Raw genomic sequence first — 23,751 nt, forward strand, 5'->3', positions numbered from 1 at the left:
TTTTAGAAACAATCAATAATTCATGCACACTAAAAACTAGCTATTAAAAACATTTAATACTTCATATAAATTTCTGAAAATTATTTCTTTTGTGAGAGCTGAACAAAAATTGAGTGAATTCAGGATTTTGTTCCAGGTTAAAAAAATGATTTAAAAAGAGGCTACAAAAGATGGAGAAGGACAAAATTTCCTTAAAGATTTATCAATGACTGTTCAACAAAGAGCAGGGAAGGCCAGCCTGAACAGGCATTTGTCCAATGTCTGCAGAGGAACTATGGATAATCAAAGTTGAAGTTTGAGAAATGGACTTTCACAAGTCAGTTGAGATGGGAACTGCAAACTGCCTTTCCAGGTACCCAACTTTACATTCCGTACTTCACACAAATTCTGCAAATTTTCTATGAAAAAAATTTCTTAAATAGTTGATGTGCATGCAAATTCATTATGAAGACCTACTGTCAAAGTTAGAAGACAAAGAAGGAAAAAAGCAAGACAAAGACCTGCTTTTGGACCTACCACTCTAATTTACAATTGAACGGTATTTGATCTATTGCAAATGCAAGCATTGCAGAAAAATTTTAAAAGACTGAAATTAAATATATATACACTCAAAATGAGAGTGTCTGCTACATCAAGGTGTCTATACAAAAGCAAAGCTACAAAAAAACAGGACAAAAGTATAGCTATGACTTACGATCAAAGTGCAGAAAAACTATGTCCAAATTAACAGTGGAAGAGGAAAGATGATTTGGGGGGAAGTACTAACAGTTTTAGAACAAACTGTTAGAATCGACGCAAAGTCAGGAAAGTAGAATCCTGCCTGCAGACAACTATTGAGCCTGGACTGGAAAGAAAGGCCAGAGATGGGGACAAGCATCTTTGGCTAGCCTATTAGGCCTAGAATCAAGGATACAAGACACACTGACCTAGCCCTTCATGCCCAGTTTCTCAATCTCTCAGAAACAAGGTTTTTAGGCTGCAGTCATTATTTTGTGGTAGAAGACAGAACAAAAACCTTTTTCACAGCAATTTAAAATAAGCCAGTGAGTTCCTCTTCATAATGCACTTCCCCTTAAGAAAGGCCTAAATGCAGCTTCTGAATGTGTGGTTTTCCATGTTTATCCACAAGACTAAATAGAGTTTTTCAAGATAATGAAATTAAATGTACTTCTGTTTGGTTTTAAACCTGAAACCCACAGTATATATCAATTTAGTTTCTGCCAAGACAACACCGAATATTCTGTTTCTCATAATAAATATTTTAAGGTGAACTGTGGTAAAAAAAAAGTGTTTGTTTTCTTGACAAGCAGTTATAACTTACAAAATACAATCAAAGTTTTGGATGACAACTTGCCTACTAGTGTTCCATATGATGCTATACTTATCAGTGAAAATTTTAATTTCCATTACCCTTACCACACTTAGAAAGTAATGTTACATTGTATCTATCAGGCATAAAGTACTACTTTAATTAGAGGAGATGGCCCCCTGTTAAGAACTCCAATTAAGATCCCTTTTCAAATATTGCTTAATTTTCTAGACCTATTGCAAAAGTAGGTGAGGCCAATTCCAAGACTGAAAATATAGTTCTGCTGCACTGAAGTATACATTAATCAAAGTAAATTAACATGAATGACCTGTTCCACTGTCTGCTTAGTAAAAAACAAAACACCCAACCAAACAAACAAAAAATCCACACAAGGTTAGATCCAGGAGTTGCTGTTGCACTATTAAACTAGTACAACTCCCATAACCACAGATGCTTGTCCTCTTATTCTGAGTGCACTAATAATCCTAAACAGTTGACATAGTATTTGCACAAGCTCAATGATGAGTGAACAATACTCATATATAAACAAAAGTTTAGATCAGGCAAATTGCTACATTGAAGTGACAACTAGTATACTTGTTAATCAGTATCAAAGGGGGAGATACTGAGGAAGAGGATATATTAAAGGGTAAGAGGATAAAGCATTGGTAACAATCAACTATTGTTTGAGATGCTAGTGGAGCAGCAAAAATCTTCTTCCAGGACTGTAGGTTTTTGTGAAAACTTCCCAATTATTTTAAATCACATTAATTTAAGAAACTCATATTCAGGGTATGTCTTTACTGCACAAATTTACTAGTAATTACAAAAGCTTAAAGTATGAAACCCGTTGCAATATCTGGAAAAAAGTATCAACAAATCTTTCAGGCACAAAGAGTCTTGTGAAGTTATTGATTTTAAGATTTATAGTTCTCAACAGCACAGCACAACCACCTAGCAGGATTTATTGGTCTTTCATAACTAACTCTGAAAGCTTGGAATAGTGGTGGGTTATAAAGTAAATGGCATTGTAACAGTTGATGAACAATCAAAAACATTTGTCCAAGCAACTATCCTTGTATATTACATCATTTGCATCATATTATAAAAATGAATACAAAACCCTAAAATATAATGCAGACTACAAAACTTGCTCAGTATGGAGAGTGCTAAAATATTGGTCCACGATTTCATAACAATCAGTATTTCACTAGTTTGTCATGTGGGCGTACACTAGAAGTAACACTTCAAGTTTGTTGCTGCTTCCACAGAAACCAAACTAAAAAAAATGAAAGACTAAAAACAAAAAAAACCCTAAAAAAACTAAAAAAGAACTAAAAAAAAAGAAAGACAACATGAAAATCTGAGTACAGCAGCTCTGTTTACTCTTAATCTTTTTGTGCAAAACTGATTCAAGCCTAGATTCCTGAATTGCAACAAATCACTTTAAAGTGACAGCCCTCATTCAAATGATTAAGGATCCACAGGTACTTTAAAAAAAAAGAAAAAAAAAGTAAAAAGTAAAAAGTTGATGGATTTACAGTGGAATAGATTTTTTTTAGCAATCCTCATTACCTGATACAGCACTTCTAAAGTGACAGGGTAGAAAAGATTTTCAACAATGATTCGAAGAACAGAACCTTGACCTGGAAGGAGTTCACCGTCAGCAGTAAGAGCCAGGTTTCCGGACTGCATAGCATTCACAGCTTGCAACGCAGCTTGGACTCTCTGAAATCATGCCACAGCAGAGACCACAATTAACACATACAAATTATTCACATCTAAAAAAAGTTCTCTTACAAAGAAAAGCATGTAAAATGTACTTGAAACGCAACTTTTAAAAAATATATTCCCTTTACCTGATTATCGATTCAAATCCCATGGTAATAGGTAAATCATACCTCTTCCTTCCTTTCCCTCTCCCCTAAAAGAAGTCAGATCATACTTTCACAGAAGTATGACTTTCTCTTTTAATTAAATTGTTACTATTTTGCAATGCCATATAGACACAATTTTGCTTTGATTCAGTAAGCTTTTGCCATTCTAGAGATTTTCCAGCAAATCAATTTGATGACAATATTGTAATAGACTAACAACCAGTCAGTGTACCAAAACCTATTTGCCCTGCTTTATTAGGATTTCATTCTCTTCAGAAACTAAGTTTTGCTGGGGGTAAGCTTAAGGATGCATACCCTGCTCTTTTTTCTGAGCCAAGCTATCTACCCACAAAAAAACCCCACAAACCCACCTTTAAATCTCACTCCTCAAACTGCCTCACTGGGACTTCGGAAGCCTCTATGCTTGTTTTTGATGGGCTTTCCTCAAAAAGGTCTTCAGACTACCTCTGAGACCACTATGGAGAGATGTTGCTTTCCAACTGTACTGTTGTGACCTGAAGCCATGTCCCAGAAACACTATTTCCTTGGAAGACAGTCTAAACATGGCACATGGTACAGATGTTACCTAGTTTCAGAAACATGTTACCCTGCAAAATAGTCTGTACTTCAGGCTTAAGCCCAGACATTAGGTCAGTAACATAGTGTTCAGCTGCTATGCTACGGTCTCTAAAATTTAAATAAAACTCAAATGGAAGAGTCATAAGTGGAAAAAAATTAAATAATTAAAAAGTAGATGATGTTGCTTTTATAAAAAGAAAAAGCAAGTGTCATGCACCGAGTTGAAAATACTGTGAAAAACAGATAGAAGGAGTTTAATTTGCAAACACGACTACAGTTCTCCTGGGGCTGTTACATACACCACATCCTTTAAAAAGTCTTGTTATTTTATTTATTTGTTTCTGCAGATCCAATCCAGCGATCTTGGATGAGGAAAGAGACAAATAACATTTATCAGATTGCAAGATTTCAGTGACTTTTGTGTCAGCACAAATTAAAAATGAGCACCAATTTTTGCCACAGTCACTACTTGCAATATTCTTACAGAAACCAAAATTGTGATATACACATCACAGTATGTAATTTACGTATCTAAATGGGAGGTCAACTGTAATTCATCAGGAATCCAAAAATCCAAATGGATTTCAACTACAGTATGATGATTTGTATACTTTGATCTTGCTGTGCAAAGGGTATTTCCTTCTTTAGAGATGAGGATTTAAACCACTTATCTACAATGTTCAATTCTTATTCTTAAGAATTTAATTTTTAGTACTTAAAAAAATACAAGGAAGAAATTAGTTCTGGTGTTTGGCATGAAGTTACACATAAAACTGATGTTTTATCAGGGAAAGTATCCATTTACTGGATGTAGGGTTCTTAGAATAAATAGTTGACATTAAAAAAACCCCAACTCTATTACGAATCAGCCTGAACATCTTCAAGATGACTTTCTTTTCCTGAGTGTGGCAAGGCCTTGGAACAGTGCCAACAATATAAACCTTACAAAAGCTGGTTACATGACCTCTCACAATAACATCCATATCTGATAAAGTAAAAAGCTTCAAAAGAGCTGCTTTTGGGGCAGAAAGTGGATCATCATGATAGCTGGGTTTGCTCTTCCACGTGTTCCTCAGATAGCATCTACAGACCTACGATTAGCAATTAACCTTAACATACAAAACTGAAGTGTTGTGGTTTTGTGGTATTCTTGCTACTATATTATGGACACAGTAACAGGGGGAAAAAGAATCAGAGAAAGGATTTACTGGAGAAGACATGGTATTTTCTTCATATTCTGAAGCTATTCAGAGCTGTTACCTAATGCTAAAACTTAGAAATGGCAAAAGTTCATTCAAAACATACTGTAAGCAAGTATTTCTAAGATAGCTGTGTCATTTACAGCAGGCTGCTTAGGACCATTTCCAGTCAGGTTTTTAAGATATCTGAGGATGGAGACTCTAAAACCTCCCAGAGCAACCCATTCCCATGTCTGACTCTCCTATACTGAGGAGCCCAGGACCGGACACAGTGTTCCAGATGTGTCTCATCAGTGTTGAGAAGAAGGGAAGGTCACCTCCCTCAGTCTGCCAGCAATGCTCTGCCTTCTGCAGCCCAGGAGGTTGCTGGCCTTCTTTGGTGCAAGGGCATGTTGCCCCCCAGGGCCCCCAGATCCTTCTCTGCCAAGCTGCTTTCCAGCTGGTTGGCCCCAGTGTACTGTGGTACCTGGGGTTACTCCGCCTCTGGTGCAGGAGTTGGCATTTCTCTTTGTTGAGCTTAACAAGGTTCCTCCTGTCAGTCCATTTCTCCAGCTTTTAAAGATCCCTCTGATGAGGGATACATGATGAGGTCTCTGATGAGACCATCTGGGGTCTCAACTACTCCTCTCAGTTCTGTGTTGTCAGCAAACTTGCTGAGGATGTTCCCCATCCCATCATGCTAGACATTAATGAAGATGTTAAACAGCATTGGATACAGTATCAACCCCTAGGTTACTACACTAGCGATGGGTCCCCAGCTGGACTTCATGCCACCAGTAACAACCATTTTAGCCTTTCAGATCACCTCACAGTTCACCTATCTAGATTCTATTTAATCCGTTTGTTTATTGGGATGTTACAGGAAACAATGTTGAAAGTCATATCAAAGTCAAGATAAACACCATTCACTGCTCTCCTCTCACCCACCAAACCAGTCACCTCACCGTAGAAGGCTATCACATTGGTCAGGCATTACTTGCTTTTCAAAAACCCAGGATGACTTTTCCCAACCACCTTCTTGTCCTTAGAATATTCAGAAACGGTTTCCAGGATTAGTTGCTCCATTACCCTCTCAGGGCCGAGGAAAGGCTGATCAGCCAGTAGTTCCCTGGATCCTCCTTCTTTCTATTCCTTGAGTCAGGAGAGATTTGCTCACTTCTAGTCCTCATGAACGTCCTCCAATTGCCATGACCTTTCCAAGATTGTAAGAGTGGCCTTGCAATGACATCAGCCAGCTCCCTCAGCACTCACAACAGCATTTAACTGTCGCCACAGACTTTTTATCCACTTGTTTATCCAGTTTGTTTAAATGTTCCCTAATGAGATTCTTCTCTACTTCCTTCATCAAGAAATTCCCACTGTTCTCAGTTACTTGGTATTCTCAAGGGCAAGACTGAAGGCTGAGGAGAAGGCATCCCGTATTTCAGCCTTGTACATGTCCAACGTCCACATGCCCAAGGTCCTACTGCTGATACACTTTGAAGAGCCTTTCTTGTTGCTGTTCCCTTGCTAGAGCCAACTCCATGTGGGCTTTGACTTTCCAAACCACATCCCTGCAAGTTCAGATAATGTTCGATATTCCTCCTGGGTCACCTATCCATGATTCTACTTTTTCTATGCCTTTTTTTTTTTTTTTTTTATGTTTTAGTTCAGTCAGGAGCTCCTTGTTCATCCAAGCAGTCCTCCTGCCACCTTCACTTGATTTTCTGCTCATCAGGATGAACCATTCTTGAGCTTGAGCTCCTCTACAGTTATTTTACAGACATTGAGAAGTCCCTGTCTGAAAGAAGTTACTGCCTAGATAACAACTAACAGAAATAATATCTATCAGAATTTGACTATTGGTGTAGTAGAAAGTAGTCCATTTAATTACCAGTGTTGTGGTTTAACCCTGGTAGGCAGCGAAGTGCCACACAGCTGCTTGGTCACTTCTCCCCAGCAGGATGGAGGAGAGAATCAGAAGGGTAAAAGTGAGAAAACTCGTGGGCTGAGGTACAGACAGTTTAATAGGTAAAGCAAAAGCTGCGTGTGCAAGCAAGGCAAAACAAGGAGTTTCTTTACTACTTGCCATTGGCAGGCAGGTGTTTCACTATTTCCAGGAAAGTAGGGCTTCATCATGCATAACAGTTACTTGGGAAGAAAGATGCTGTAACTTTGAACATCCCACCTTCTTCCTTCTTCCCCCGGCTTTCATTACTGAGCACAAAGCCACATGGTGTGGGATATCTGTTTGCTTAGCTGGGGTCAGCTGTCCCGGCTGTGCCCCCTCCCAACTTCTCATGTGCTCACACTGGCTGGACAGTGTGAAAAGCAGAAAAGTGATGCTATGTAAGTGTCGCAAGCTACTATGAAGAAAATTAACTTTATCCCATTGAAAAACCAGCAGGCAACTCATGTGCAATTCTATCCTGTTAAATGAAAATATTATACTTACAGCCTGATTAGGTAGATTGTCAGTCTTAAGTTCTCTGTGATTGGAATACTGAATATAAACAGGCTGATGGCGGAGGTGAGGTGCAGCATGGGTATAGTAGTTCACCATACTAACAGCAGCTTCTTCAGAAGCCATTTCCAAAAATGCCTGCAACCAATACATAGCAGTTTTTAGTGTTTTGTTTACAGGAGAGAACAAAGCATCGAAGCACCATTTATTCCCAGTTCCACTCTCACAAGAAAGAGATCATATGAAAGTCCAGTACTGATTTGCTCAGCATTAAAATGCATTTGTGTGTGCCTGTTTATGGGGACGTTTGATTTGATTTGTGCATTTTCTTAAAAGGTTTTACATTATAAGTACAGTAAGTCATTAAAGAAGAAGTGAAATAAGTCCAACACATGGGAAGCAATGCTGCTAAAAATACCACACTGCTAATTTATTAGATTCCTGAATCCATACGCTTTTACCTAGGTAGCAGATACACAAAGTGATTGAAAAAGTAGGAATCAGGACACTAAACATCTATCAGTTTGTGTATTATATTAACCCAGCTCAGTGCTCTAGACAATTTTTGAATTAATATCTATGACTTCATAGGATTTCAGTGTTTATTCATGATGTGAACTACCTCGTCGCATCTAAAAAGATTTAAAAGAAAACCTAAGCAATTTTTTTCACATTAAAAAAATAACATACACGTTAATTATTGAATCAGGCAGGTTATTTCAAGACATATGACACCATCAACAGTCAATGTAATTCTTTATCATCTATATATCCTTACATAAGGTGTTTAGCAACCTTACTAACAAGTTACCAGATCATTATTTAATCCAAAAGTATATTATAAACTTAAAATAAATATCAAGACATCATTTCACATTTGAAAATATGAAAATCTTGAGCTATCAATGAAATATTTAGGCATTGTTGCAATCACTTCAGCCAAAGGTAATACTGAAAGGGTCATAACATGAACATCTTCAGCCTTGCTCTTATAATTGAAACACTGAAAATAACATACCTGACTTTTTCCTTTTAGCATCAAGAGGTTGGTTACTTTGCCAAAAGGGAGGCCTAATGAAATGACTTCTGCTTCAGTAACATCACTTGGAATTTGACGAAGATGAAGAACACGTGAAGGGGAACATGGCGATCTGTCTCTTTTAAAATTCTTCTTTTTATTCTCATTATCTAAAATATTTTAGGGAGGGGGATGTTCAAGCAAACAAGACAAACATTGCACAGCATACTTACCAAAACCTAAGGGAGATAAACTGGTGTCTCAGGACTGCCATTGACTTATCTATAGCTCTTTGAATCCTAAGAAAGGACAGTTGATATATAACCAAAGGACAGTTTAAGAAGACCCCTTCAGCTGTTCCAAGTCTCCACTGTAAGAGGAATGCGTGGTGTGTTTGTTTTACTTTGGTTTGAGTTTGTTTGTTTATTTTCTTGTGTGGTGATTTTTTTTTTTAAGTCTTAGCGCAGAGAGGCCAATAACTTCTTCCCAAATGCCCGTGTAATATATTAACAAGATGCTAATTACACAGAATAAGAGCAATTAGTAATTGGAAGGTAATATACTCATTTTTTTTATTACTAACTTAACTTCCTGCATGGTATGTTTCTTAATTAGGTTCAGTTGCTACCTCAAATAAGTTTTTATTTTATTAAAGAAAGCCTGCTGTCCCATATGATTGTAAGTTGTAAAATGTCTTTGAAAAGGACAGACAGCAGTGAGGCATGAAATCTGTACAGATCCTAAAGTCTTCCACCTTGGAAAACTGCCCTTTTTTTTAACATATGCCTATTTGGATCCTGTAACAGGTGACTGGCCAATGGTTACATTTCAAGGAGATGACTTGAGGTCCTTGAGAGCACTTTTAAGCAGAATGCCACATCTGGAACAGGCATATTGTTCTAGAAGCTATCACAATGGAGTAATAACTTAAAGTTGTAAAAATGAAATTCATTAGCTAAACTAGAGATGCCATTAAGGGATTCTCCTAAAGCAAGCTACAGAGGCTCATGAGACTTGGTGAAAAAAAATATCCTAAACCAAGAGGAAAGACAGCATATTTGATGGAAATTGTATCGAAGTCTAACTGCATACCACTTCATTTAAAGGAAGAAACAGCATTCTTTTTTTACTTATATGCCACAAACAGCTTCACTCCAACAAGTCAGATAGCCCTGTTCATTTAGCCGTCCAAGGAGAATCACGCAAGATTCTTAAAAAATATCTCTATGAGCTTAGTAAGTAATTTCAGATTTTGCTGTAGGTTTTGAGTACAGTCTAAGGCTGAGATGCAGTTCACACAAGTCATCCTGTATAAAAATCTAAAAATCTTTACAGGGGTTTTTTTTTTTTAATAGTGGAAGTCTGTAAAACTCCAACCAGCCTTCCAATATCTGAAGGGAGCCTACAGGCGAGCCATAGAGGGACTCTTAGTCAGGAAGTGTAGTGACAGGACAAGGGGTAATGGTTTTAAATTGGAAGAGGGGAGATTTAGATTAGATATTAGGAGGAAATTCTTTACTGTGAGGGTGGTGAGACACTAGAACAGGTTTCCCAGGGAAGTTGTGGATGCCCCATCCCTGGAGGTGTTCAAGGTCAGGCTGGATGGAGCTTTGAGCAACCTGCTCTAGTGGAGGTGTCCCTGCCCATGGCAGGGGAGATGGAACTCGATGATCTTTAAGGTCCCTTCCAACTCTAACCATTCTATGATAATTTAGAAGACCTAAGCCCCAACCATGGCACACTCATAAGCCTAGTTAACTTAATTCCCTCACCTGCAAAACAGAAAAGTCTGTTATGCATTGACTTTTCCATCAGGAAATTTTAAATGGCATCGTGTGCTCTGTGAGCATTCTGAAACACATGAACATGTGGCACACCTGTCAGGGGATGAGACTTTAAGACAAACAGAAACATTAAACATACGTCAGTACAAAGCCATGACTATTAAAGCCTAACAACCTATTCTGTTAAATCTACTTTACAGGTTCAAAATGGATAAGATGTCCCTGACTTTACTAAATCAAGGACTGTTTGACTAAAGAAAGCAAGAAATGAAACCTAAAAGGAATTTTGCCTTTAGTTTAAGATGAGAGACTCACAGAAGCAATACCTTCTGTGTTCTGACTCATTATCAGCAGTGACAAGATGGAGTTAAGTGGCAAGCACAGCATTGTCTCTCTGCATCTTCACTGGGTGTTAACAGGAGTTTGCAGGTCACCCATTCAGCCAAAAGGGATGATGCCTACCAGAACAGTTTCAGCCTGTGCATCCTCTTTCCCTAGCTACCCACTAGCAAGCATATGTTAGCTTTAGTTGATCTGACTTCTGAACAGTGACCAACACCTGACCTAAAAATGCTATTAAAGTCCTCTTTTCCTGTTGCAATTATATTAAGTTTTGTGGAATGTCAGCAAAGTCACTAAATCAGCAATAAAAGCTAGCACTCATTCCACACCAAATATAAAGACCTCAGCATTTTTTAAACCATGCTTCTTTCTTCAGCTATTGTTTGATACTAATTTTGATGCAGAGTGATAATCATGTGGTTTTTCTGGCATCTAAATTTCAAAGTTGTTTGACCAATTCTTTAATGCATGCCCAAGGCAATCACCTCTTCTAAATTTTGCACTCAATTGGTGAAAGCAAAAAATGCTTTCAAACAGACAAAGGTAAGAGAAGTCTTATGAACAAAGTGAAATTTAGGGCCTGGTGGTACAAAATAAAGTTTACTACAATCATAATTTGTGACTGGTACAAACGTATTTTCCAAGCATGTAGCCTCAGATCAAGAAACTCAAAATGTATTTTAGATATGTGACTCATCAGATGTAAAAACTGCTGCAGGTGAAGCAGTTGTATCAAGTAAAGTGCAGCATCTCAGTAGAGATTATATAAACCCAAAATGAAGCATAGACTTATCAATGAGAATTAGAGAGGTTTTTGGATTTATTAGGAGACAAACAGGTCTATCTTATTTTAAAGTTTAATATCATTTAGACACCCTGGACATCACTATGTGATGTGGTTGCACTGGTAATTAATAAAAGCCACTTGAACTCAATACAAATTTATATCCCTTGCCAGATAGTTTCGTCTCACAAAAATACCATCTACACAGGCCAAAAATATATTCCAGTTATTGAATTAGAGTTATAAGCTTATCCTGTTTCAAGCCAAGCAGAAGCCTCTAGACATCACACTGAATCGACTAGCAGAATTATGAACCCTTTGACATGCGCAAGTCAAAGAAGTCAAACTGCAAAATCTTCAAGTCAGTTCCTCACACTCTTCCTTCTTCCTATTGGAAATACAGCAAGTAAGTCTTACTTAGATGCTTACCAAACAGTCATCTGGTCTGTCCCTTGCCCCATTATAAAATCAACTATTTGGAAACAACTGCTGACAGGCAACTATTTCATGAGTTACTTAATGTATGTTCTGAAGTTAATGACCCATGGCTGCGTAAGATAATACATCAAGCCCACCTAAGGTGAAAGTACCTCTAAAGGAACCATTCCTAGCTTTCTCTCACTTTCAACTTTTTGCCTGACCTAAAACTACAGGTAACCAAATACACTTTCTGCATCTTTCTCAACACGTGGAGTAGGGCAGAGTATAAATTTCTTTGGATGATAGTACTAGTTTAACATGTTAGAAGAACACATGGTTGTGGTTTCACATTGAGCCATCACGATGCTTAAACAGACCCAGTTTCCTTACCCTGCATCTATGTATCCAATTTCCCACAATCTCCCAAAAAAACCACTCTGCTGAAGAACAATCTGTGCAGACATGTAGTGAACCAGATCAAGAAAACATCTGACCTACTTCTTCCCTGCAAAAACACTACCATCCATCTCAACCCACAAAGAGATTGTCTGGGGACAAGAACTGGCAGGTAAGCATCTGAAAACAAATCACAGGATTGTCTGTGCTGCTGTCAAGAAGTTCTGGAAGTAGAGTAGAAAGCAGGAACAAGAACACCTGAGGGAATCAGCTTAACTCTTTGTCACAAATCCATACAATGTGCCCTGTATTCCACCAAACTGAGATTGACATAGGATATTCATCTTCCATTTCTGTAATCCTGACAGTCTTGAAATACTTCAAAACAAATTCCTTTCAAATGCACAACCACAGGAAAAATGAGTAGGCACATGAGATTCTGTACAGAAGGCTACTGGCTTGGTCATGGTTATAGAAAATAGATATTTTTTGCCCATTTTAACTAGTCAGTTTTGGAGGTTATCAATACTGTCACTGAATTGGATAGACTCCAGTGACTCTACTGTTGGAGTCAGATTACAGTTCAGGCTTGGTAAGGCTGTTAATGGTAACAATAAAGAATAAAAAAAAAAAAAAAAACATTAACAGAGAAAAAAACATACTGTTGAAGAAGAATTGTGATAAAAATCTTTTTTTATATATACCTGTAGGTGGAGTGGAATTGCTCATGGTAAAAGGTCTGTTGCTGACACCAGAAGAAAGAGGCTCGTCAGGTCCACGCTGAAAAATAAAAGACAATATTACTAGTAAAAGCTGTTACAGAGAAAGAGCTTGATATAAAAGCATAGCAGCTCCTGAAGTTCTTTGCTTCCCAAGAATGCTCCCTTTCTATACACATTACCCACTTTTGCTGTGAACTTACTTTTCAGGAAAAGAATGCCAACCATACCACTTTTCGTTCTGTCTCAAGATGTTAGCAAGTTCAGCTGTGTTACACTTATTACTTCTCTAATTATTTATCCTACTACAATTTATGTTTTAAAAGATCAAGAATAAAAAATGTTCATGAAAAGAAATGAGCTGGCTTCAGGCTCTGGGTCTGCAATACAACATTTTTTCCAGATACGAGTAAACAAACAGATAAGATCAGCATTTGTGACTGGACACATTGGACCGTGAGCAAAAGTAACTCAAGGCATATTTAAATATACCTATGGCACTTTTTTTTAAACGTAATTCTTGTCTTAAGAATTTGATGGTGGATATTTAGAAAAAAAATACTGAAAATCAAAGTGTTGCTTTAAGAATACTGACAATTTGAGGCTCTGATTACTAACAGAGAAGAGTCTGAGCACTACAGGTTATTAAAAAAAAATAAAATCAGTCCCCAGCTGCCAGTTAAGTCTGTTAACTCCATAGGACTGCTCCAGTATGCCAGCCAAGCATCAGCTTCAAAATGCCAACAAGAAACAAAGTACCACAACACCTCTGAAAGGCAGTTAAGGTTCCTGAAACTTTCATCACACTCTTCCATAAAAGCATTTTCATGAGAAAGTTGAGACTAAGGGAGTGGTTCTACAAGATGGAATAAGCTGATCCAAACTGCACCTCACCACTTCCATTGCCCTTGCCCCAGTATTCTCACCTGCTTGTGATCGCCAGCTGCTTAACTTGCACCAGCTCTGGTGCCCAAGAGATTTTCCATAAGGGGACTCAATCCTCCAACCTGCTGAGTTAGGTTAGTTGCTTTATCAGCTGAAAGAGGGGTTGAAAAGTGCCAGGATCCAGCGCAAAGAAAGGGATAGGGATACTTGAAGAGGAGACAGGACCAAGAAAGCACCCCTTTGGCAGCAGCATGCCATCATCTTGGCTTACCTAGGCTGTGGAAGTACCGCTCATGAAGGACTGGTTTATAAGCTGTCTCTGTGCTGAAAGGAGCAGTTTGGTTCTTTTCATCCTTGCAATTAACCATATGTTCCTCCTGCTTCCCAGTGTTGGGATGGTCATCCACAACAGAAGGCCCTGACTAGGTTAGGATGCTGGAAAAAGACTTTTCACCAAAATTTAGCTGCTTGTAAGTGTGGGATAGAGGAAAACATGACTGTGTTCGTTCCTCTCTGGCAGCAGTACAGATTTATTACTGTTAGCCATGAAACTGCATCTTAACAGTAAATTTAAATGCAATGTCTACTTATGGTAAACACTCTGAGAAATCATTTTTACATTAAAAGAAATGAAAAATATAGAAAATGTATTTTAAAGAAATTCCAATTCTATTCGTTTTGAATTGCCACCAATTAAATCCATCAGCAATAAAAATACAGGTTCCTGTAAAGAGCAGCCTATTCAGCTGAGCGATAGAGTATACCATACATCATACAGCCCAAGTTACGCTTCTTTGGATGGTCATATTTTACACTGATCTCATTAAAGTTTGTCAGTGAAATGGTTACTAAATATCTGATACATATCACATTGTATTTGGATGGCTACTGCAATGTAATTAACATCCAAACCCAGTATTAATCTTTAATTATTGGAAGTACCTTGAGAATGCCAGCATCCAGGTATTGAACATCTAAAGGACATATTTTGATTGTAAAATGCAAATCCTGCTAATTAAACAAAAGTAGCACTATGTGCAGCTAGTAATTGGTAGTAAATGTTAAGAATGGTTTTTAATAAGCCAACCCTTCCTTCTATTTTCAAGTGGGCAGAAAAACCCTCACTAGTGCTGTAACTCCAGTAGTGGGGGCTTTTAGCTTGTTTTTTAACTTAGCCTTTATTCAACAGAAGAAATCTCTGCATTTTTCAAGAAGACTGTGAAAAAACTTGGTGTTTCAGCACACGAGACTCTGGCAGCAGGTGCCTTTTTTGAGAAGCTTATAGTTATTTTGTGGTTTTATTATGAACCCTGGCCCCAAATACATCTATTACTTTGACAGGTAGTTAAATTCAAGGACTTAATATGTATTCTCACAGTTTCGTATTTAATTTTCTATGCACTCATATAAAAAAACCACAACAGTTTTTTTCAGAAAAAAAATAATTTTCTGTCGTCTTCCACTTTTAAAAGCTGTCTTAGTTGATTCCACTCAGGATTCAAATAAGCATCTTAGCTTGTCAAAATAGTAGATTCTGGTTTCTGCACTACGTACTTATAGTTTATGCAGAAGTTAGGAAAATGTGTAATGGCAAGATTTTTACAAATTAGTATAAGTTGTCTACGTATTAGTTTACAAATTAGAAAAATCTGTAAGTTATGCACTGTTAGACATTCATATCTCGTGGAATTTATAATTTACAACAACAAATGATTAGTTTTCAACTTAAATTGTATTGCTTGCATCAATATTTGTATGTTTGGCACATGAAAATGCAACTGATAAATTTGATCCTCATTTCCAGGAAAAGTTCCTAGAGGATACCAAAGAAAATATTAACTACCTGTGAGGATTTAGAACAGAACACCATGATGAGAAGATAGATCTTAAAAACAAATTGCAAAGACCAGAACTTACTATCACAGATAGTACTGAAAGTCTATAAATCAACCATAATAGGAGTGATCATCTTTCTCAGAACAAGTTCTAGCATATTCCAAAAGAAAATGTATGTAACCTTCTCAAGAAGCATTCATCCTCTCTAGGCCACCCCTCACTACAGTTTCATCCAGTAATAATACTGCTTGTGGGATTGTGCTGTAAACCCATGAAGCAATTACATGTTAAAAAGACACACACACAATTCAGATGGCTGCAGTGATCTGTATTACAACTCTCTGTAGAAGTGTCCTCCATCCATACAGATGAAGCTGTAGCTCACTGCAGCACAGAATTACTGCTCCAGGATGGGGGACTAAACCTGCTTCAACAGGGGAAAAATGATACCACAAAATTACAACCTTCAGTCATGACACATGCCTGTACCCGCACTGATACATCATTCAATCACCATATGAATGCATATGTTGGGGATGTGCATGTGTTGGGGATATTCTTGATTAGTAAGGAGATGACATTTACTTCATCAGTGTTTTCCCAACCCTATTCATAGAATCTACAAAGAAATGTCAGAAGTCAAGTTCATGAAGCCCATTTGACCAATCTCCTCCTTTTCCCAAATAGAGCTGCAAGAGATATTTTTGAAATACTTTGTGACATGAAGCACTTAATGTGGTGACAAAGATCTACCACAGACTGCTCTGGAAAAAGGGCTGGCAAGACCTTTAGTGCTGAAAAAGTCGACACAACAAGTTAGTGTAGCCTAGGTAGTGTGTTACAAAATTCTTACTGAATCTTTCTACAGAGTCCTACCATACCCCTAGTTTCTCTCTGTATACAAGTTTTCGGTTGGCTCCTTGGTTATTCACTGTTTAAGTCTAGCTCAGAAACAGTCAGAGCAGTCAAATACTGCCTGCAAAGCCACCCTGACATCCTTCCTCGCCTGCAGTTTATAGACCCTCAACAAGGATTTCTTTCAGCAGGAATGTCAGCTTCCACTGCCCTTATGCCATTGCTGCTGCTTCAGTTTTCACAGCACAACTGTCCGAGATGAGATGGTTACCCAACCTGAACCAAGCTGCTGGTGCCCGTTCATGGCGAGGCCTCGCAGGCAAAGGTGACAAGGCAGGCACGGATGCCTAACCCTTCACTGATAAACACCTCCTCCAGCACAAAGCCTCACTCACAGAAAGCAGCCCCATAGTTCTGTCTGAGTGTCAGAAGGACTGTACCAATTACACAGTGAACATGCCTTCTTTCAGACCTGTAAACAGGTTAAAAACAAAGACAGCTGCCAGCCCAGGGGTGGAACACGCTCCTCTGTTCCCTTGCTCATCCCATCATTCCAAACACATGAATGATCACCTAATATGTTAAGGCTGCTTTTTCTTAAGCCATAAGACTTTCCACCTCTTCTAATTCACAACAACATTTTTGCATTTGTTTGGGATCATTAAGTGGTGATAGGTAAGGTAAGAGCACTAGAGCACCTTACAGCTAGTTCAAGTTCATTCTTTTCTATTGAGCAGGAATTAGAAATCAGTTGTTTGGAAAGCATAATTTGATTTTGGACACTTCTTTAAAAACAGGTAAAATTTATAGTGATGAGTAACCAGTCTAGTAAGGGGCCTCTACAAAGCGTAGCCCTCAATGATAAGTTAATGAAACAAACTATTCTCCTGTACCTACCATGGCCAATTTTCCTGACTAAATAAGGCACATTACACAACTTCAGATTACAGCAACAGATGCCTTTCCTGAAATGACTTAAACTGTTCTATGATTTTTTAATTTCTGCTAGTAATATATGTTAATGATTCTGCAACTCAACTATAAGAAAACAGCTGCACCCATGGCATAAAGGTATAGCAAACATCTGAAAGTCAACAATTTTAGGTTTCTAAAGTTTTTGTGAGTCACGTATAGTTGGAAACAGGAGGGTAAATCTGGTACTCTAAAATATTTCTCCAGAACATGTCTGTTTGTCAAAACTGTGGCAGGTATATAATCCGGCATTACTTCTGCAACCAATGAATCCAGTAACAATGAATCACTCAATGAATCAAACCACCTTTTAATTTTTAAAAAGGCTGTATGTAAACAAAACACACACACACCAGTCTTTCAACTGCTGTATTTTCCTTCTCTGTTCCTTGCTAGCCCCAAGTTCTTCAGTACAATTCAATTAATTACAAATGGGGTAGTCTCAGAGAAATTTATATTTCATCTGAAATATGTATTGTTTGTTTTCCTAGAATACAGCTAGTCACTTTTCTAGGCGATTATTTTTAAGTCAACAACCAGGATTACAGCTTTCTACTATGAGATGGCTAGAACAACAAGAAGTATGCCTAATATTAAGGGAAAACAATTCTTTCAAAAAGTGCCTTTCTCCTTGCATATAAATTAAAGTTTTGTACATTTTCCCTCAATATTCTACATGGCAACAAATGAATTTCTGTTCCAAAAAGCTATGGGTCACGAGAAGAGCAAACATTTCCATTTTCTTTTACTTCTACAGTCAGATCTCTAAATGCCTGTTATATTCCTTTATTCTTTCTTCTGCAAACCGTGTTTGTAACAGAGACACAAATCCTACTTCCAAAATGAGCATTTAACAAGAAGTACAATGCTAGTGCTGCCAAAATAAAAAGCTTTCAAAGAAAGCAGAGGTAAACTAAGAGAAAATTCAAAGTCATATATTTGTATTAAAAATAAACAAACTAACTTTACAGAGAAATAGCTGCATTTCAGTAAGCTGAAACAGAAGGAAATTATAGGCAGTGATCACAAACAAGCAAGCGTCCTTTCCTCCACCGCAAAGACCCCTCCCAAACACGATGGGTTAACAGAAGCACGTTGCTCTAGCACAGACAGCTGCTCCTTCTGCAGTCCCCTATGCTCAGTGGCTCTGTTAGCAATTACTGAAGCTCCCTGCTACACTGGTAGCAAGATACTCTACACTTTCAAGGGGTCATGCAACCATAATTAAAAAGTGAAAAGGAGAAGAATGAATCAAGTTTTAAGCTTGTTGATTTCATTAATGAAAAGATAGAGGGTGTTTTTTAGAACAACAAATAATTAGTGAAACCGTGGCAGTATATATTGTCACACAAACTAGATCACCTCTCCTAACTGTGATAGAACAGTTTCTTAAACATGAAGTTTCTATGACCAAAAAAACCCCCAACTTGAATAAACAGTTACTAGTAGCATATGCCATACTGAAGCTGGAAATACAATACAGAATCCAAAATAGCCCAAAATATACTACATGAAGTATTTAGCAATAATTTCAAGTCCAGCAGTTTCAAGAACTACATACAAAATAGTTTTAGAAACTGCCTAGTCACTCCATCTTAAGTTTTGCAATGTAGATAATGGAATAGTAGAATCATGGAATCATTTCACCATTTTTCTATAAAACAGCTGGGAAAAAATGGTTAATATAAAACTGACTACACACAGACATTTGTCCTGTTGTCTTCTTTTAAACAGTTATTTCTTTTTTACCACTATAGATTGTTTTTTAAGATGGTTGCAACAGTTTAAAATGAAGAAGTACAAATCAAAAAAACATATTTTTTAAAACCATGTAAACGCTAACTGGTTTGGTTCAAATCACATCCAGGAGCTATGTGGATTGCAAACAGCTTATCTCTAGTTTATACATGTTTGTTTTTCAGGTCAGCAGCAGGAATATGTAGAAGATAAGCTTTATCAAGCTACAGAGTTCATCCTCCACTGGAGAGACTAGAGGAGAAGGAGGCAGTGAAAAGCCATACCAACTGGCACAGAAATATAATACATTTACTGTGTGGTTTACACCTAGACCATTTACCTCCAACAGTTGTCTGCTTTTACTGTTATCTAGGTGTTACCCGTCTTTTGTTAGAAAAGAATTTTAAGTGAATCATCCAATTCTACTGTATGTCCAAGGTCATATCTTATTAATACAAGAATCACCAATTGTATCTCGCATGCTTTAATCAACACTCCACTCCATTCAGAAAGTCAGAGAAATCACAAGCTCTAGTGACAAACTGCTAACTTAAAATCATTTGAAACTAAGGAGACATCTTAAAAGAGCAAGAAGGCAAAGAAGAATCCAGCTGTTCTTACACATTTTCAGGTCATTGATAATGGCCAGCATCCACAACAGCAATTTCTGTGACCTGCTTTTCCAGGCAGCTATGGATGCAATCTCCCCATTTTAAATATTTACGTTGCCACAGCTTAATAGATGCTCTAAAAATACGAAACACATCCACTATATGAAAGCTCTGAAGTACAATTCTAGTGCAAAACCAACTCCCTGTCTTTGGGATGCAACGCACAAGGCATAAAACTTCTGACTTTGACTAAAAATCAGTTTAGAAGCATCAAACTCAAAACAATAAGTCCTCTAATTTTATACATAGGGAGTGGGAAAAAAAATGTAGCTCTGACAATTAAAGCCCTGAAGTCATATTTTAAGCACTTTCAACATTTTCCATGTAGTCAGTTTCATTATCGCCACTTAATACTCATTTTTACCCCTCACTATAGTAGCAGAAGCCAGAAACCCAGATACCTGTTACTGAAAGAATTCAGATTATATTTAACTAACCAATTTTTCTACTATTAACAGTGACTACAATAAAAGAAAAAGTGAAAATGTAAAAATGCCCTAAATATGACCCAAGCACCTCTTCTCCACTTTCCACACATTCTAAGAATTTTATTCTTCCCTTCTCCCTAAAATAAAAAGGCAACTAAGTATATGCCAGGTATAAATACCATGAGTTTTCATTAAGCAGCAAGGTCAGGAAGAGGGCAACAGTCATTTTGTCTGCTTGACTCACCACAAGCCTTTGTCTAGGAATATGCAAGGGCCCAGTAACAAAAAGTACTTCTTTGATTGAGAGCTACTCAATCATTATTTGAATTAAGTAGGAATTTTTTTTTATATATAACGATAATACTGTGTAGTTTTTCTCTATTCTAGACAGTTTGTGAATGTCTTCACCAATATTAAGGCATACAATTTGTCTACTTGTTAAAATATTTTCCTAAGATGGTGAATTGCTCCTTTCAGTTTTTAGGATGGAAAGTGGGAGAAGGCATACTAGTAGTTTGACTCATTTAATTGCAAAATCTAATCTTTAAAAGATGTTGGAAATACTACTTAAATGTACCAAAAAAATCTATATTTAACAATGTTACTATCCCATACACATAAGACTCATAAAACATCCTGATCTGATGGATGTAACACAGAGGCATAATTGAACAGCAACATAACAATTAATTCAGACTGTAATTCAAAAATAACAGAAATTTATTCATACTGACACTGGAGCAGAATTTTCTGATGCAAAATCTTCAAGAGAAGTACCATCTTAGGCTCTTCTTCCCACACACTTCCATCCTACTTTCCCACTGTGAACCAAATGGACAAATTAATTTGATGAAAAAATAATCCATGATCTTCCCTGTAGCAGAATCACAGTGCTATGTCTGTAAACCTGACGGTATGTTTTCATCGTACATCCGAGCTAAATTAATGGTTTATTACCACAAATGTGAATAAGTGGTTCACTGGATCGTTTCCTACCCCTCTGTTCCACTCCATCTTGCTAGAAGGGAAGCAAATTTAATTTGTCAATCAAACAAAATACAAACTCCCCTCCTAAAAAAACACTTTTTTTTTTTTTTTTTTAAATAAAAAACCTGAGCCTATCTCCTCACATGGAGGATCTGGCAGTCAGAGTAGCAGAGAAGAGACTCAAACAAGACTTCACCTTTTCAGCATCATTAAAAGTGCTAAACGTCCTTCATGAAAACATATCCTCTTTAGTGACATGGCACGAAGCCCAGAGTAACCAGCAATGCAAAAGAGAGGAAGTTTTGTCTGTATTGCTTAGATTTAACAACAAAGAGGTCACAATATACATAACACATTCCATAGTGGACAAACCAAGTAGAGTTATTGGTTAAAAATGAGTTACTAATGTCTATTTTTCTCTGAGCAAAAGGCATTTATAGTCAATCTGTAATTAGCTGCTTCCAAAAAGAGCTTTCTTCTAAAAAGACTTTAATAATGTAATACTTGCATCATTTACTTGCCTACTTCTAACTATTCTTTAAAGAGACAGACTGTATTTTTACTCACAGGAAAACCAGCATCATCCAACTATAAAATTTAGGTGGAGACAAGACATTGTAGTTTTATGGGGATGTAACCAGAAAAGTTAATACCAAGCTTCAGCCTCTCATAGCTTGCCTTCTCTCTCTCTATATATATATTTTATATAATTATATATTATATAATCATTAATAAATTAAAATAATCGGAAGAAAATACTGTTGATACAAACTTCACAGCGAGCATCATGAATACCAGGAGATGTTTGGGAGATTCTAATAACTTGCACACAAAATCCAGTTATTACAGCTTTACTTTCATATGGAGCCTGTCTCTTGAAGCAGTATATCTACACTGCATTCTGAATTCATAAGACTTTGTGTCTTTTGCAAGTTAAAACAGGTTTACTTGTCAACTCAGGCTTTCACATTAACACTGCTCAACATTTCCAACTTTAGCATAACTAATTTTGCCAGGCTCAACTTCCAACATGCCTATACTCTTCCCATGTTTCATCAACTTTTTATGCATTCACATGTCACTTTAGGCAAAGCTGGTGAGTAATTCCAGAACTGGAATGTCTCTATCAAAAGAAGCAATCAAACAGACAAGAACAAATTATTGTGGAAAAAAGATCTCCTAATGCTAACTCCATTTGGTTCATGTATACTCAACAGATTTGAAAGTTGCTCTCTTTAATTAAGAAATGTTTAAAAATTGAAGTATTTGGTCACTTTCTTAGTATTCCAGTGCCTATGTAAACTGAAAGTATGAGAATGCACCTATTAGGTCAGTCCAAAAAAAGAAAATAATATAACGCTTCTAACAGGTGATGCTCAGGAAAGATTTTAAGAAGAAAACAAGTATGTGATAATATTTTCTCAAAATATTCTCCCAGAACTACACAAATATACATACACACAAACACAACTGAAGTAGAAAAAGCCACGATACATATCTGAAAGCAAGAATAAGCATCAGAGATATGAACAACATGTTAAACACTTAAGCAAATGTGCTAATATAGTGTATCATTCACAGTAATGACTTAAACCACACAATGAAAATTAACATCTAAGTAAAGGAAGAAGTATAAATTACATTTGTCTTTAAAACAATTTATCTGTAGACAGGAAAAAAAAATTTTAATCATTATTAAAACAAGACATTTTGAAACAACCCATTCTGAAACTTCCTTTTAAGGGAAGACATACAAATAATCAAATAACACACGCTTACAGCAGAATTCACTGACTTCTAGACTGCCATCCCAAGCCTATTAATGTATGAACCAAGCTCCAAGTAATGGACCTTTATAATTCTGGGACACACATTCCTTAGGCATTCCTTATTGTTTTTGACCTTGTGAAACAGACTGCAGGACTAGAGGATACAGGAATACACACAAGGTCAAAAAAACGTTTACAGACAAGGCTTTGTCTACTTACACAATACATGAATATTTATCTCATTATTTTCACAAAATGCAATTTCAAGCCTGCAATAATTGTAAGTGACCATTTTAACAAATGCTAAACTGTTTTTCACTGTATGATATGTGGGAAAATCATGCTTCTTGCCTCCCTAGAATACTAAGACAGCCTTCAAAATATTTACCAAGAAGGAAACCTTAAAAAGGCAGATAGTATCAGATGGGCTCAGAGCACACTGGTAACAGTTTCAACTTCATAAAAAACAGATTTCAAAGTTCTATGGTGTCACAGTTTAAGTCAGGACAGACTAAATGCATTAATTAGCATGCAATAACTGTTTTAATTATTCCCTCTGTGAAAGAGTGGTTATTAACACAAAGAGTGATGTTCTACAGAATATTACAGAAAAGTGCTTTTTGCTATTTCCCCCTTTCTTCCTTGCTAAAAGGAGCACTGTACCAAAGGGTCAGACCTGTGGGCCTGCATCATCACCCTAATTACTTGGGTGATGTCAGCTCAGTAGGCCAAGGCACCTTC

General features: G+C 37.1%; 1 protein-coding gene across 3 annotated transcripts in view; it reads right to left on the bottom strand.

Moving 5' to 3' along the window:
• PTBP3 (polypyrimidine tract binding protein 3) overlaps positions 1–23,751 on the bottom strand; it is a 50,119-nt gene that overhangs the window by 14,229 nt on the left and 12,139 nt on the right. The window contains exons 3-6 of one of the 3 annotated variants that reach the window (XM_074166869.1): positions 12,856–12,931; positions 8,426–8,595; positions 7,399–7,545; positions 2,885–3,037 (exon numbers count right to left, since the gene is read on the bottom strand). In XM_074166869.1, coding sequence (XP_074022970.1) covers positions 2,885–3,037; positions 7,399–7,545; positions 8,426–8,595; positions 12,856–12,880 — 495 coding nt within the window. In that variant the 5' untranslated portion in view covers positions 12,881–12,931. Of the gene's footprint in view, positions 1–2,884; positions 3,038–7,398; positions 7,546–8,425; positions 8,596–12,844; positions 12,932–23,751 lie in introns of those variants that run through there. The other 2 variants (XM_074166868.1, XM_074166871.1) reach the window with 2 other exon arrangements.

The sequence above is a fragment of the Numenius arquata genome, chromosome Z (genome assembly GCF_964106895.1).
Source record: "Numenius arquata chromosome Z, bNumArq3.hap1.1, whole genome shotgun sequence".
Classification (NCBI taxonomy): Eukaryota; Metazoa; Chordata; class Aves; order Charadriiformes; family Scolopacidae; genus Numenius; species Numenius arquata.